The sequence below is a fragment of the Apodemus sylvaticus genome, chromosome 8 (genome assembly GCF_947179515.1).
Source record: "Apodemus sylvaticus chromosome 8, mApoSyl1.1, whole genome shotgun sequence".
Classification (NCBI taxonomy): Eukaryota; Metazoa; Chordata; class Mammalia; order Rodentia; family Muridae; genus Apodemus; species Apodemus sylvaticus.
In genome coordinates, this window is record NC_067479.1 from 101,345,600 (window position 1) to 101,362,204 (window position 16,605).

The window sequence follows — 16,605 nt, forward strand, 5'->3', positions numbered from 1 at the left end:
TGCTCCTCAGATCTCCAATTCCATTCATCTTTGTGGGCTGTACAAACTTCTTTTTCCTGGTTTGGTTCCACTCCCTGTTAGCAGCTTTTCTCAGCAGATATCCTATAGCTCTGGAATCTCTCTAAAGTCTTGAGGTCTTCAATGAAACTTCAGCATTATAGCTTCTTGTTCTGGTGTCTGGGATCCACACATGATCTTCTGGGCTCTTCCAAAGGGCTTCAGTCACATCCAGCTCTGCTCCAGGGTCTGGTTGACACTACTCAATTGGTGCTTCTGCTCTTGGTGGTCATCCCATGGTACTGGCATCTCTAACACACTGGGGGTTTTCGCTGCAACTTGGCTTCACCAATAGCCTTTCATAGGCTCCCTTTATGGTGCCAAGTCTCAACTTCATTGCATGACTCCTTCAGTCCTGGGCTGCAAGATGCATCTTTACCAATGGCCTTTCCCGGCCTTTCACAATTCCAAACTTCAGCTGCTCTCCATGAGTTTTTCATGTTTTCAAAATCAGTACCACCTGGGTGACTCTTACACATTAACAAGTCCACCTGCAGCACAAGGTACAACTTGCTTATCTCTGAACACAGCTTCTTTTTGTTCTCAGAAAACACTTCCCAGAAGATTTTACTTCAGTGATGCTGGTCTTTTCTCATTTGGGGGGTGGGGGTGCAGCAAACTTTTATTGATCGTATTCAAGAAAGTAGGGAGGGCTCCCTAAGCATCTCCTGTTATTGTGGGGGTCTGGGATGGGAATTGTGAGGGAAATGCTCAGTTTTGGGACAGGGACTCCTCAGCAACCAAGGGCCTCTCTCTTGTTCTCAGTGTTCTTGCTGGGGTGGGTGGTCCAGGATTTCTTACTCCTTGGAGGCCATGTAGGCCATGAGGTCCATGATCCTGTTACTATAGTCGTATTTATTGTCATACCAGGAAATGAACTTTATAAAGTAGTCATTGAGAACAATGCCAGCCCCATCATCAAAGGTGGAAAAGTAGGAGTTGCTGTTGAAGTCGCAGGAGACAACCTGGTCCTCAGTTTAGCCCAGGATGCCCTTTAGTGGGCCCTCGAATGCCTGCTTTACCACCTTTTTGATGTCATCATACTTGGCAGGTTTCTCCAGGAAGCATGTCAGATCCATAATGGATACATTGGGGATAGAAACATGAAAGGTCATGCCAGTGAGCTTCCCGTTCAGCTCTGGGATTACCTTGCCTACAGCCTTGGTAGCACACCACATGTAGAGATGATGTTTTGGGCAGCCCCACAGCCATCACACCACAGCTTTCCAAAAGGGCAAAAGGGCTTTCTTCTGAGTGGCAGTGATGGCATGGACTGTGGTCATGAGCCCTTCTACGATGCCAAAGTTGTCATGGATGACCTTGGCCAGAGGGGCTAAGTAGTTGATGGTGCAGAATGCATTTCTGACAATCTTATGTGAATTTTCATGCTTCTCTTTGTTCACACCCATCACAAACATGCGGGCATCAGCAGAAGGGGCTGAGATGATGAGCTTTTTGGCCCCACATTTCAAGTGGGCCCCAGCTTTCTTCAAGGTGGTGAAGACTCCAGTAGACTCCAAAATATACTCAGCACCAGCATCACCCCATTTGATGTTAGCGGGATCTTGCTCTGGAAAGATGGCGATGGGCTTCCCATTGATGACAAGATTCCCATTCTCAGCCTTGACCGTGCCATTGAATTTGCCATGGGTGGAGTCATACTGGAACATGTAGACTATGTAGCTGAGGTGAGAAAAGGGGCCGTTGATGGCAACAATCTCCATTTTGTTGCCATCAATCTCCAAGTGCAGAGCAGAAGGCAGCCCTGGTAACCAGGTGCTCAATACAGCCAAATCCATTCACACCGACCATCACCATCTTGTCTACACAATGAGGCTAGCACTGTACAAGAAGATGTGGCTGTTTCTGGAACAGATAGGAGCAGAGAACTGCTGGTCTCTTCTTAATCACCGATGATTTCTTAGCTCCAGCTAACCAGCATCAATTGTCCCTGTAACCCCTGTTATTCTTGATCTTAAAGCCAGAGTTACATGGCCAAAGCTGCTCAGTTACTCTGCTTGCTTGCATAGCCTACTTTTGTATTACATCCACACCAGCTTTATGTTTTCCAATGGCTTCACTGGAATTCACTTGGCTATCCTGGAATTTTCTCTATAGATTGACCTTGAACTCAGAAATCTGCATGACTCTATCTGCTGAGTTGTGGGATTAAAGGTGTGCACCACCATGCTTGGACCTGAGCTTTTCATGAGCACCGTTCTTCAAAATCCAGATCAAAAGCCTGTGTCTTCCAGCCTCAGGATCTGGATCACAAGTGTGCCTTCCATTTCCGGATTGTAGTTCATTCTATATTAAAAGTACAAATTATTTCTTGTTCACCTGCAAACACAAACAATAATAAGCTTATCTGGGTGGGATCTTGCCCTGAGAACACCACTCCCTTAATGTCTTTATCTCACTGAACACAGGATTCAGCTACATTTCTCTTCTTGGTGCCTCCATAGCACTTGAACCATGCATTTTGTATTTCTTCTTAAGCTTGCTACACTTGATCAAAATCCTTTTGATGAGCAAAAAAAAAAAAAAAAACAGAAGAGAAAGTCTGTGCTGGGCATTTCTGAGACTTCTTTTGTCAACATAATTAATCGGAGTCTCTTTACCCTAGCCTCAGGCGGACTCTTAAGACAAGTGCAAAAGCAGCCACATTCTTCACCAAAATATCACAAAAACAGTCTCTAGGCCACATACTAACATTCCTATCCTCTAAAACCTCTTGAAGAAGCCAGGCTGCCACAGTTCAAATCAGCACGTCTTCCACATTGCTAATTAGGATGGCCCTTTAAGCCCTACTTAAGGCATTCCATGGCTTTCCAAATCCAAAGTCCCCAAATCCACATTCCTCCAAACAAAACCATGGTCAGGACTATCACAGCAATACCCCAGGTCCTGGTACCAACTTCTGTCTTAGGGCTTCTATTGCTCTGAAGAGACATCGTAACCAACTCTTATAAAAAACATCTACTTAGGGCTAGCTTACAGATTCTGAGGTCCAGTCCATTATCGTCAAGGTGCGAGCATGACAGAGTCCAGGTGGGCATGGCACTGGAGGAGCTGAAAGTTCTCCATCTTGTTCTGAAGGCAGACAGGAGAAAACTGTCTCCCACATAGCTAGGAGGAGAATCTCAAAGCCCACCCCCACAGTGACATACTTCTTCCAACAAAGCCACACCTACTCCAATAAGGCCACACCTCCTAATAGGGCCAAGCACACAGACCTCCACACCAACCTCTGATTCCCTTTAGAAGAGCAATTCCTTCTATTCTGATAATGTCCAAGCCACAAATCTTCCCTCTTTCCAATACCTACTTAAGTCTGAGCTTAATGATTCCTAGAGTCCAAAGTACCAATTATATCCTACAGGATTTACCCTACTCTTTTCCCATTTCTAACCTGCAGGTTAACATCTGCAGCTGCCTTTGCCATGCCCATAAGATTGCCAAAGACATCAGGAAAGAAGAGAAGAGACAAGGTAAGAAATAACATATAAGGTCAGTTAAATAATGTCAGAGTGGAGGCGTTCCAAACACGAGGAAAGGGCACCCTGGGGATAGCAGCAGGTAGGACAGACTTTGATTTAGAGAGGAAAGCAACAGGTACTATCCTAATAGCACTGAGAAAATGCTATTGGCAGGATATGAGGAGAAGATATGAGAAGCATCTTTCAAAAGCTGATGTTGTCCAGACAGGTTTGGCATTAAGCTAGGCACTGTATGTGTATGCCCTGGATCCCTGTCTGAAGGTTATTAAGACAAAACACCATGACCAAAGCAACTTGGAGAGGAAAGGGTTCATTTGGCTTATATGTCAACACTACTATCATTCATCAACAAAGGAAGTCAGGATGGAAACTTAAACAGGACAGGAACCTAGAGGCAGGAACTGATGCAGAGGCCATGGAAGGGCACTGCTTACTGGCTTTCCCCATGACTTTCTCAGCCAGCTTTCTTATAGATTCCAGAACTACCAGCCTAGGGATGGCACCTTCCACAATGGGCTGGACCATTCTCCATCAATCACTAACTTTAAAATGCCATACAGGCTTGGGTACAGCCCAATTTTATAGAGGCATTTCTCAGTTGAGGTTCCCTCTCAGACTTCAGTTTGTGGCAACTTGACATAAAATGATCCAACACAGTCTACAGGCCTCTTCCTTGACTGAGCCTCAACAGTCTAGGCTTGACCAGACTCCTGAACATGACAGACTGTGTAACCTACTGGAATTTAGAGGACCAAGTATTCTGAGACAGAAACTGAAGCCAGCAAGTGGGTGACTTAAGGAAGTCTAGAATTCAGTCCTGCCTGTCATCTTGAGAGTTTTTTTTTTTTTTTTTTGCAGGGTGGCATTGGAGAAGAGAAAACAAATAAAATCTCCAAAACCTCTGTAAGACCCAGTGCTGGGATCCTCCCTGCTGTAAGATGCTTGAGGAGGGGAGACCTTTCTTCTCGAGGGTGGTAATGCCCCTAAAGCTTACTCACTGACATCCTAGGGTTCTGTGCCTGGGTACCCCTGTAGCACTGAGGGAAGGCAGATGTTTGCCTATGCTATTGAGCATATGTGGAGACCTCTAATGTTTTCCTGCAATGCCAGAATCTTCCCAGCTCCTCTGTAAGTACCAGAAATTGACAGTTTTTAGAAAAGTTCTGTCTCCACGACAGTCAAGGATGGGCAAGCCTCGGCTAATTTTCACCAGTATTCCAGGTGGAAAAGCTTTATTTCCTTTTGTGACTGCTGATCTGAGATCTGAATACAGGATCAGGCCCTGAAGCATGGACTCTTTCTAAGGCCTCCACCACCTTCAGAAAGCCTCGTTTCATGTCGCTCTTCTCCTAGAGGACAGTTTTTAGAGACCCTTATTTAGAGGTCACAGTTCTGTTTCCAATTTTCCCCCCTGAGTCTAGCACCCAAAGCACGCAGATTTATTACCCCTGACCTGATCAAAATGGAGTTCTTTGCAAGCAAACAGCTCATTCAGCCAGTCACAAGTGACTTGCCTCTGGGCAGCTGTCCATCTGCCTTATCTTGCTGCATCCCAGCTTCTTCTGGCCAGGGGTTGTTGCTACAGAGGGATTCTCCCCCTCCCCTCGAGGCTGGGTGATTCAGGCAGCAATAAGCGGCTGAGTGCTGGGGCTCCCTCCCTAATCCCCAGCCCGTCTTTATCCCATGGCCTTGGATGGGGGTTGCTGAGAGATGAGCAAGTGGGAAGCCGCCATGCCATCGGACTTACTGGACTAGCAGGACAGAGCACTCCTGGGACAGGCCCCTGCCTGGGCCCAAGAGGAGGCAGAAGTCATGTGGGTGGTCCTGGGCATGCTCTGGCTCCTCGTGCTTGGGGGTCCTCACCAGGCCTGGAGCATCTGTCCTTCTCAATGCAGCTGCAGTCTGCACATCCTGAGTGACGGCAGTAAGGCCAGGTATGACACTAACAAGTGTGGGGGTGGGTGGGTGGGGGTCACCAAGCCTTCTTAGGTCCTTCAGCTGGCCAGGGTTGGGAGGGGTCAAATGCCCAGCAACTGTCCACTTACAAGTCTCCTGCTCCCCCTTGATAGGATCTGGGACCCTTGGTTTTTCCCTCCTGGTTTCTTCTCTTCACGGACCTTTGAAGCCACAGCCACTCTGGTTGGTGGATGTCACTTTTCTCATGCGCTTCATTTTCTTCCTCCTGTCAGTGAACTTTAAGGCTCCTTTCTTTAACTTCTTTGCCTTAGTCATCGGGAAACTTGTTTTCTAACTTGCACAAGGATTTTGGTCAGGGCTTTCTCTACCAACTTTCCAATCTTCTGGAATCCCATTATCCTTCCTTCTTTGTCTTCCGTGAATCCTGGAGAACTGAGGATGATTTCTGATCATGGAAATGATATTATTGGAACTACCCTTTCCACATGATCCTGGCAGTGCTGGGTTGATGGGGGAAAGATGGTGGCTGAAAAGGAAGCAGAACGGGGTGGAGGGGGGAGGGGGAAGCATTCCATCTTTGACTTGCTTGATGATTTAACTCATATGGAAAGTAAATTTCCCATTAAGTAAGACAGGCAGATACTTAATCAGCCTGGAAAATGGCTGACGGCTAAGGACAGTATGGTGTGATTGCTTTTTGTCACCCTGGTCACAAAGGTAATACTATCCTCAGAGAGCAAATGCTTTGAACTCACATGCCATCGGCGATGGAACCAGTCCCAGAATCCATGGATCTAATGTTTAGATGCTGGAAATTAATGTCATGGGTGGGAAGCAGGAAAATCAGTCATCTGCATAGAGTATCCCTCCAGGGCAACGAGGCCCCAAGAGCTTGGCCAAGCCCAAGTTCTCTGGTTGCCACAGGCTTGGACTGTACAGTGAGATTAAGGCTCCTTTTGTATGTAAATGCCTTCCTCCGACCTTGCAGAGGTTATAACCCATTATGGCCTCTGACACCCTTTCTGGTTCACATTCAAATCCTGAACACAGTATGTGCTCCTCTGGGAATTGCAGTCGCAGACTGCATGCAGTGTTGTTGGGAGGTGTTGGGAGGAGCAATATCGCATCTAAATAGATGTCTCCTCATTGCCCAGGGTTGCTGTTGTTGTTGTTGTTGTTGTTGTTGTTGTTGTTGTTTTGCCCCTCACAGCCCTTTAAAACCTCCCTTGACCACCTCCTCCCCCTCCTCCCCTCTGTTTAGGAATAGTTTCCCTATCAGTTTCCTTCCTTTACCTGTATCCAAACCTTCTTCCTTGCCAACCTTACCCTTATACTAGGGGTCTCTCTTCCTTGGTGAAATTATCAACAGCTGAGGATGGGCACTGTGACTTTGACTGTTCTTGGGTTCTCTCTCTCTCTCTCTCTCTCTCTCTCTCTCTCTCTCTCTCTCTCTCTCTCTCTCTCTCTCTCTCTCTCTCTCCTTTCCTCCTTCCTTCCCCCATCCCCCAGCTCACTCCTGAGCTTGGAAAAGTTTACATGAGCATCACCTATGAGACACTGCAGTTCGTGTCTGTGTTAACAGGCAGATCTGGGAACTCATAAGGGAAGGACCTTTGCTCAAATATTCCCTGTTTCTGTGACCAGGACAGTGGTGTGCAGCGACCCTGACTTGACTCTGCCCCCGGCTTCGATTCCTCCGGACACCTGCAAGCTGCGCTTAGAGAGAACCGCCATCCGCAGAGTGCCCGGAGAGACCTTCAGGCCTCTCAGCCGCCTGGAGCAGCTGTGGCTGCCCTACAATGCTCTCAGTGAGCTTAGTGCCCTCGTGCTCAGGGGCCTGCGACGCCTACGAGAGCTGCGGCTGCCCGGGAACCGCCTGGTCACTTTCCCCTGGGCTGCGCTGAGGGACACGCCGCAGCTGCAGCTGCTGGACCTGCAGGCCAACCGCCTCTCAACCTTGCCGCCTGAGGCTGCACACTTCCTGGAGAACCTTACTTTCCTGGACCTCTCCAATAACCAGCTGATGAGGCTTCCGGAGGAGCTACTGGACACGTGGACTCATCTGAAGACCGGGCCCTTCCTTTCCCGCCATCATTCCAGGCTAATCTTAGGTAAACAAGGTAGCATCTTCACCAGGAGCCATCCTAGGGTCTTGGGCAACTCTCCAATCTCTTTGAGTCTGAATGACATCAGACTCATTTTCTACACCCGAGGGAAGATGGGATCGTGCCGGCATTAATCATAGGTTTAATAGATCAAGAAAAACCAAGCCAGCTCAGATCCCAGCATTCGAATTAAGAAAACTGACACTTGAGAGGTCCCCAGTCACACAGCCAGGGTGGGCCCTGTTAAACTCAGTTTCCCAGCTCAGGATGGAATGAGTTAGTAAAATATATCAGTCAGATCCCCTTTTCTCTTCTATCCCTCCCTGCTCTTAAAAAAAAAAAATTACCAAATAAACAGGCAGACCTTTGCTGCCCAGGGCACTTGCTTACTCGTGGGGCTGACAGGCACAGTGTAGCTGGAAAGGACTGGAAAAGCCATTACAAACAAAGCAAAGAGGCTAATGATTCATTTGTCCCTTTTCCTACGCTAATCTCTTCTTCTCCCAAGGGCAGCTACTAATTATCACCTTTACTTCCACGTTCCTTATCTTTTACACCAGGTTTACCTGTGTATACAAATATGTACATGCCCAGACAAAGAAAAGCTGTGTGGTGTTACAGTATTTCATGTGTTTGCGCACCACATATGTCTGCTGCCCTCACAAGCCAGAAGAGGGCGTGGTGTCCCCTGTTCCTGGAGTTACAGGTGGCTGTGGGGCCACCATGTGGGTGACAGACCCTCTGGAAGAGCAGCAAGTGCTCTTAACCAGAGAGCCATCTCCAGCCCCGGGTGTTAAATTTTTAAAAATCATACTGTATGTATTAATTGGCACCAACGTTCTCACCCAAACAATACGTCTCAGAGATCTTTCTAAGTAACTGCAAATGAGACAAGTTTGTGCATTAAATACTTCACAGTAAAGCAGCCACACACCCCAAGGCCTTTAAATGGTTTCCACTGACTCAGTAACACCTTTGGTGCCACAAAAACTATTCTCAGCCATGTATTCTTTTTTTAAAAAATTAGTTAATTTTTTACATCCTGATCACAGTTCCCCCCTCCTCTGTATCTCCCCCTCCTCTGTATCTCCCCCCCCACCTCCCCTCCCTACCCCTCATTCATTCTTCCTCCATTTCCCTTCAGAAAAGTGCAGGCCTCCCATGGATAACAACTAGCCATGGCATATTAAGTTGCAGTAGGACTAGACATGTCCTCTTCTATTAAGGCTAGGCAAGCCAACCCGGTAGAAGGAAGGCTCCCAAGGACAGGCAACAGAGACAGCCCCTGCTCCCATTGTTAGGAGTCCCACAAGAGGAGCAAGCTACACAACTGTAGCTATACGCAAAGGGCCTAGGTCAGTCCCACGCAGGGTCCCTGGTTGGAGGTCCAGTCTCTGTGATTGCATCTAAATAGGATGGTATAATTTTCAGTCTTCGCCACTTATATGTGAGACCACCCATTCCTACGGTCACTAAGTAAGCTTGTCTTGCATATTTATGTGTATGTGGTAGGTGTGTTTGTATGCTTGCATGTGTATGGGCATACATGTGTGTGCAGGTACACATGCATGTGTGTAGAAACCTGAACTTGATGTCAATTGTCTTCCGTAATCTCCATTTTGATTATTGAGGCTGGGTCTCACACTGAACACAGAGCTCACTGACATGGCTAGCCTAACTACAGCTCACTCTAGCACTTTCCTGTCTTTGCCTTCGTAGTGCTAGAAATACAGCTTTCTACCATGCCTGCCTGACTTTCATGTGTATTAGGAAATACAAACTCTGATCCGAGTGCTCATCCAGATGGCTTTAGTCACCAAGACAGTGAGTATCTTTGAGTGACTTCTCATCCTTGATACTGTGAGTACTTTAAATAAATGAAGAAAGGAACTGTGAGGGAAACTGATGCCGTCACTGAGAATGAAAACCAAGTCTCAGGTCATTTTTCTGTCAAGGCAAGGAGCTGGGATTGGAGGTCAGCTCTGCTGACTCAGAGTGGAAAAACTGCCTTTTCTTCCCTGAGGAGGAATGGAGCTGGTTTAACCTCTTGCTTATTCTCCCTTCTGCAGGGCTTCAGGACAACCCCTGGGTATGTGACTGTCGGCTCTACGACCTGGTTCATCTTCTAGATGGCTGGGCTTCAAACTTGATCTTCGTCGAGGCTAGACTGAGGTGTGCCAGTCCACGCAGCCTGGCTGGAGTGGCCTTCAGCCAGCTGGAGCTAAGAAAGTGTCAGAGCCCAGAGCTGCGTCCAGGGGTGACCAGCATCATATCCCCTTTGGGTAGCACTGTATTGCTACGTTGTGGAGCAACTGGGATCCCAGGACCTGAGATGAGCTGGAGGAGGGCCAATGGGCGACCACTCAATGGCACAGGTGTGTGAGCAACAAGGCTTCTGTGTTGAGTGCTGGACTGAAACAGCAGGGTCAGCCTCCCAAATGGAGAGTAGACAGTATTAGCAGGGACTGGTGTAATCCAGGCTGGGCTGTCATCTGTATGAATGTAATTGGATAGAATGTGCTCATATGCTGGACATCGATTAAAACAGTGGCTCTCAGTCCTTCCTGTTACAGACCATTAGCCACATTATTATCAGAAAGTCGGGGCCCATTTTGGGAGCAATACAAAGTTGACTTTTAGGGAGAGAATAACTCCTAGTTTCTTTAATATTTTAGCAAATTTTTCTTTTTAAAATAGTAACCCAGAATGATCAGGGATAATTAATGATGGACTTGCCATATGATCTTCGTATGGGTTCAACTTTATGTTATGTAAATTATGTTCATTATTGTCATTGAAGTCGGTAAGGCTGGGAATGGTGATCGGAGTCTACAACCCTAGCATTTGGGAGGCAGGAAGATTAGAAGTTCAAGGCCAATCTTAGCTTACATTAGGGGTTAGTAGACTGAACTACATGGGACTTTCTCTTGGTACCCCTCTAACTCTTAGCTAAGGCAAAGCAAAACTGCAAAAGGCAATTGGATTATCTTTGTTCATGCAAAAAAAAAAAGTACTGAGAGGTAAATGCTCTCCCTGTATTGCACAGATCACATATGAAGCTGGGATTCCAGAAAGCCTGGCTCTGGCTTCACAGTGTGTGTGAAGTGTCTATTCCCACTGGGTTGTGTGGGCAGAGAGGAATCGTCTCTGTTGTGGTGGCAGCAGGGACAAGAATCATAGCCATATACAGACAGACGATAAGATGAGGAGAAATAATTTCTTAGCACCTGATTGGCAGATCTCACAGCACACCCAGATTTCTTCTGACTCCCTCAACAAGACTGACAACGTTGCCCTAGAATAGGGGGCTTGGATACATTTGCAAAGCAGTGCAAAAGGCTGTGCTGCATAAAAACACAAAGGCAGAGGTGCTGATTAGATGTGCCCGCTGAGGCATGCAGGGCTGGGTGCAGCACTTCCAGGTTATCCTCTGTCTCATGCTCACCCCTGAACCTACCTACCCACAATGCAGTCTGCTTCCCTGAAGGGACACCTTTGCAACTCTCCAGTACTTGAAGGATAAACTCGGGGCACCTGGGACTTAGAAGGCAATTGATTCTTAGGCAGTTTATTCTTGAGTGAGGTGGGCCTTGAAACACTTGAAATCTGAGGGCATGCCATCATCTTCTCGGGATGACTTGTATTCACTACAGTGTAGACTAGGAACTGTGACCTTGGCCTTGGAAGAGAGGCTCTGAAGGACAACACATTCACTTCTCCATACCTGCCTTTTCTCTCCTTAGTACACCAGGAAGTATCCAGTGACGGCTCAAGTTGGAGTTTGCTGGATTTGCCCGTTGTGTCTCTCTTTGACTCTGGGGACTACATCTGCCAAGCCAAGAACTTCCTGGGAGCTTCTGAAACTCTTATCTCCTTGATTGTCACTGAGCCACAGACGTCTACAGAATATAGTGGGATTCCAGGGGTCCTGTGGGAAAGGATAGGGGAAGGGGCAGAAGCTGCTGCCTATAACAACAAGCTGGTGGCCAGGCATGTTCCCCACATGCCTGAGCATGTGGCCCTGGCTACCAAGCCCTCAATGCCCAGCATAAAGGAGGAGCTGGCTCTCCAGAACTTTCAGATGGATGTCCCAGCAGAGTTCTCCAGAGAGCCACCAGAACACCAGGACGCACAGATGGTCAGGTCTCTCAAGGTGGTAGGAGATACTTACCACAGTGTGTCTTTGGTGTGGAAGGCACCTCAAGCTGGGAACACAACTGCCTTCAGTGTCCTTTATGCAGTCTTTGGGCAGAGAGACATGCGAAGGATGACTCTGGAGCCTGGGAAGACTAGTGTCACGATTGAGGGACTTGCTCCAAAGACCAAGTATGTGGCATGTGTCTGTGTGCGCGGCCTGGTGCCTACGAAGGAACAGTGTGTCATCTTCTCTACTGACGAGGTCGTGGATGCAGAGGGCACCCAGCGACTCATCAACATGGTGGTGATCAGCGTGGCCGCCATCATTGCACTGCCTCCCACCCTGCTGGTTTGCTGCGGGGCCCTCCGAAGACGCTGCCACAAGTGCCGGGCTGGGGGCTCTGCAGAGGCATCTGGGGCCTACGTTAACTTGGAAAGACTACGCCACAGTGAGGATGGCTCAGAGGTGCTGTCCAGGAGCAGCCTCAGTGAGGCCGACAGGCTTCTCTCAGCGCGGTCCAGCCTGGACTCCCAGGTCTTGGGGGTGAGGGGCGGCAGACGCATCAATGAGTACTTCTGCTGAGTCTGAGTCCCCACTCACACCTGCCCTCCCTCTTCAGTTTCATACACTTACTTTTACACCTGACTGTATGCTCAGCCACCCTGAGTATTTGGGTACTTGACTACTTGTTCATTTCCATCAACAATAGTTAACACAGGGTTTTAAGCACTTATTGTGTGCCAGCACACATCCAAAGTACTTCACAGGTATTTACTTGCTCAACTTTTGTAACAACCATTCATAGCAGACATCATTTTTCTATTTTCCTGGAGAAGAAACAGGTGTTAAGTATTTTGCCTGTATCAGTCAGTTTCTGATGTCTAACAAATAAAAGCAAAAACTCTCTGGTATGCAGCACTTAGATATTTTTTATACTGTGTGTCTGTAGGTTGACTGGCATGGGGATCAAAGGTGGAGAGTAACAATGGCTACCTGGGGCAGACTTTTCTCAGATGACATAAGAGGGAAACCCATGCAATGCCCCTGAATGTCTTTGTGTGAGACTGGCACGTTGCTGCTGCTCATGTCCATATTGTATCTGCCACAGACAGTCTCATGGCCAAAGGCAACATTAACAAGGCAAGCAGAGACACTCATCCGCTGAAGATGATGATGGAAGGCAAAACATTTTCGAAACAAATTTACTACTTGGCCCACTATAGCACTGCCACTGTGCAGTGGCAGCCTAGCTTTGGACCAGGCAGTTGGACAGTTGGTTTCTGAAAAATCCTTACCACCCTCTATACTATTACATCCTGCTTGCACGTATACTAGCTCATGCACACACACACAATTTCTCTATACATTAGTCATGTTTTTGAACACACAGGCACTTCATTCACATGTGCCCTTCTCATTGAATTCTAACATTAATCCTTTGGGGTTCTGGGAGATAATCTTGGAGAAATGCTTGGAGAATTTATTTGCAATAAATCTAAAGACTACTGATGTCTCGTTCTCAGTATGCCGGATTGGAGAGAGCCAAGAGGCTTCTACAACAGAGGGCATCATCACAGTGAGTCTTGTCTCACACCCAGCCCAGCCCTTTGGAGGAGCATTTGCAGTGTTTTCTGAAACTTGTTTGGTTTTGGAGAGTATCTAGAAGCTTTTCTGGTCACCTATCAGGCTATGAGGAAGAGAATTCTTGCTGAGTTTTGCCTAAGGTAGAGACTGCTGAGATGACTGCACAGGAGTGAGTGAATTTTCCTACTGAAAACTCCATTTATTACTTGATGGGTAGCAAGTCCTTTGGTAACTATTGTGGACTTTCATAGTCAGAAGTGATCCAAGGAAATCATATAACTAGTCCCACACAAGAAAATTGATATTATGTAAGTATTGACTAGATATAAATCCATTTCTTATTTCCAAAAGACCTCACAAAATGCCCCTAACAGCCCATTGTGGAGGTTGGGATTTTTGATTTTACAAATGAGGAAACTAAGAACCAAGTATATGTATAGAAGGGATAAGTGGATTGCCTTTTGGAATTCATGTCTTTGACAACTTTTTGGATGCCATGTCTTTACTCATTATTGACCTTTGAAGTGTAGTCCACAGAAGACTTACTATGAAAAACAAATTTTTGGCAGCCACTGAAACCTGGAATCAGACCCACAAGAATGCATGTGCACATGAACATTAGAGTCACCAAACTTGATATTTTTCTGTCACCTCCACAAAGGTTGTATTTGATTATAACTTATGGGTCATTACTATTAGTAAGTAATATTAGTACTTGTTGGACATTGATGGCCTTGTCTGCATTGGAGATCAACTTGATTTTTTTGTAAACAAAACTAGATAATGAGTATTACAAGCTCTGTCATTGCTAATGGGATGAAAAAAAGCAATATAGATTGCAGGCGAGTTAATGGGAGTGGATGTGATCCAATAAAATGTTTACAAAATCAAATAACAATCTGGAAGCAACATCCAATTAGCTTTAATGCACTTTGTGAAAGAAAAACCAGGAATGTGAAAGCAAAAAATAAAATATGATAAAAGTAATATACTCAATATTGACTGAGAGACAGAGGACGAGAAAGGAGAGGAGAAAGAGAAAAAATAGGGATGGGATCAAATTTCCCAGCAGTCTAGGAGGGCTGCCTTCAGAGTGTGGGTGATCACTGCCTCCAAGATGCCTGGACTCTTAATGGCCATGTGTCAACTTACCTTCCTGTGTTCTGTCTTCCTTGAGTTTTCCCTTGTAGGGAAGACTCATTCTGGAGTTTTTTCATAGGTATTAATGTTACTAAAACAAACCCCTCTGACAAATGAATAAATAAATGTTTTCTGATTTGCATACTAATCTTTTTGTGTAACTCATCCCCTGAAAACTGAATGTTCTTTGAATAGCCTAGAAAAATAGTTCCCATCTGGGCTATGGTGATCCTGTGGTACACTGCCCCTGGGTGGCTAGTTTAGGCGTTGCAAATCGATGTCAATCGGTTTAAGTGGTTTCATGGCATCTCCATCATATATTTCCCGACTACAGCACGATTGTGTTCCTCCTGCCTACACAGATGATATGCCCAAACTCACTTGTTTTCAGTTGCCTTTCCTGGTTGCAGGATATAATCAGACAAAAACCAAGTTATGTGCTGGAAAGAGGATGTAAGCTGTCATACTAGGTTTTTAATTAAGGGACCAAATGAGCTTTTTCAGAGGGATAGAGCTGAATCTACTGAAGGTATTCACCAATTCCCAGGCACTGTATTTTGTCTACTTGCCACAGCATTGTAGGTAGGACATATCCAACGTATATTTGGGCAGCAGCTTTCCCATTTCAGCGGCTTAGCACATCATGAGTCATTCTTGCTCAAGCAGTCTGCTCAGTGACTGAAAGCAGAATGATGGAGTGAGGCCTCTGCTTCAGGTCCTCAAAGACCTAGGCTATGAGAAACTTCACCATCTGGAATATCAACACTTACCTCAACAAGGGAAAACAAACACAACTAGAGAGTCATGGAGGGGCTTTTCAAATATCATGACTTCTAGCATCTCAGTGGTAAAAATCAGGCCATATAGCTTGAATATTTCAAGGAGCTTTGAAATGTGGTCTGCGTTTCTATCACTGGCACACTACACAGCATGAGTGCTCAAGGGACCTTCTCAGAGATTGTTGGCCAAAGATGGAAAGGGAAAAGGCTCTATCTAGGGAAAAGAGAGGATAGCTGTCTACTACCTAGTAGAACACCCAGTTGTCTGTCTGCTCTAAGCTGTCTCAAATTGACTTATTTGGGGGAGTAAGCGGTACTTTCCAATAGGATGGGATATTCTTTTATTGAGAGTGTATTCAGATAAAACAGGAACAATCTCCAATCAGTAACTTATATTTATGCCATAGTCACACAGTAATTCTTCTTCAATAATTATGTCCTCAGAGAATGCTACAGTTCAAGTTCCTGAAAGCCTTCTTCAGGAGGGGAGGGAAAGATGAAATATCCTCAGATCCTATCTCTCTTTTGATGTCAGACTCTCATGACTTTTAAGATTACATTTGGTAACAGGTTATTTAAGCTAAACAACAACACTAAGCAAGTAAGTATATTAGTCAGGGTTCTCTAGAAGAACCTAACTTGTCATTTGAATCTATATTTATATCCATAATATGTATATCTATGTATATCTATATAAGTATAGACAAACATCTAGAAAAGTGAATAGGCCTGAATTTATACTGAGTGGGACATGGAGTAGACAGAGAAGATATTGTAGGAAAGGAAGATTTTTAATTTGGGGCTTTCATATTTAATTGTAAGAGGAAACAGAGAATTTACTTGTGCTTTCAGATAGCCAGCCATTGAATTACAGGGTCCCATGAAGCACACCTAAGCTGTGGAAACTTGGCAAAAGGTTCTGGAGCAAACTTCTCTCAGTGTTGACTCTTTTTGGACAAACTGGCCAGAAACTGATGTCTCCCCCAGTCCATTCCTGCATGTGTGCTGCTTTGGGAAAGGTGGTGCTTTGTGCAAGCTCTCCTGGCAGCTGAGTGTCACCTCATCATCATTTGAAAGATAGTGAGAGTCGTACACCTCCCCATCGCACACAGACTTTGTGCATGCCACAGCCACACTCCTCATTTGAATTTTTTTTTACCTTGAAAGTAACTGCAAAGATCTATCCAGATGTTGAGTTAGATTGCCTAGAGATGCCAGAAAATGCATCTGGTAGGAGTGGGAAGCCTGGGATGTAAGCAGCTTAGCTGGTGACCCATTTCCGCCTTGCTGGTTAGCTACTAAGCGGATTTCTTTTTTACTGAAGCCTTTTGTGGAGTATAATGTATATCATGAATCTTACAAGAACTCATAGAATTTTGGCATTT

The 16,605-nt window shown here is 45.9% G+C and overlaps 1 protein-coding gene and 1 pseudogene across 1 annotated transcript; one reads left to right on the plus strand and one right to left on the minus strand.

Annotated features, from left to right (window-relative positions):
• Positions 1-854: 854 nt before the first annotated feature.
• Positions 855-1,875, minus strand: LOC127691068 (glyceraldehyde-3-phosphate dehydrogenase-like; annotated as a pseudogene).
• Positions 1,876-5,369: 3,494 nt separating this feature from the next.
• Positions 5,370-12,299, plus strand: Lrit1 (leucine rich repeat, Ig-like and transmembrane domains 1). Its single transcript, XM_052190975.1, has 4 exons — positions 5,370-5,491; positions 7,119-7,585; positions 9,649-9,954; positions 11,323-12,299. The coding sequence occupies exons 1-4, from the start codon at positions 5,370-5,372 to the stop codon at positions 12,297-12,299; spliced, it is 1,872 nt and encodes a 623-aa protein (XP_052046935.1).
• The last annotated feature ends 4,306 nt before the right edge of the window (positions 12,300-16,605 follow it).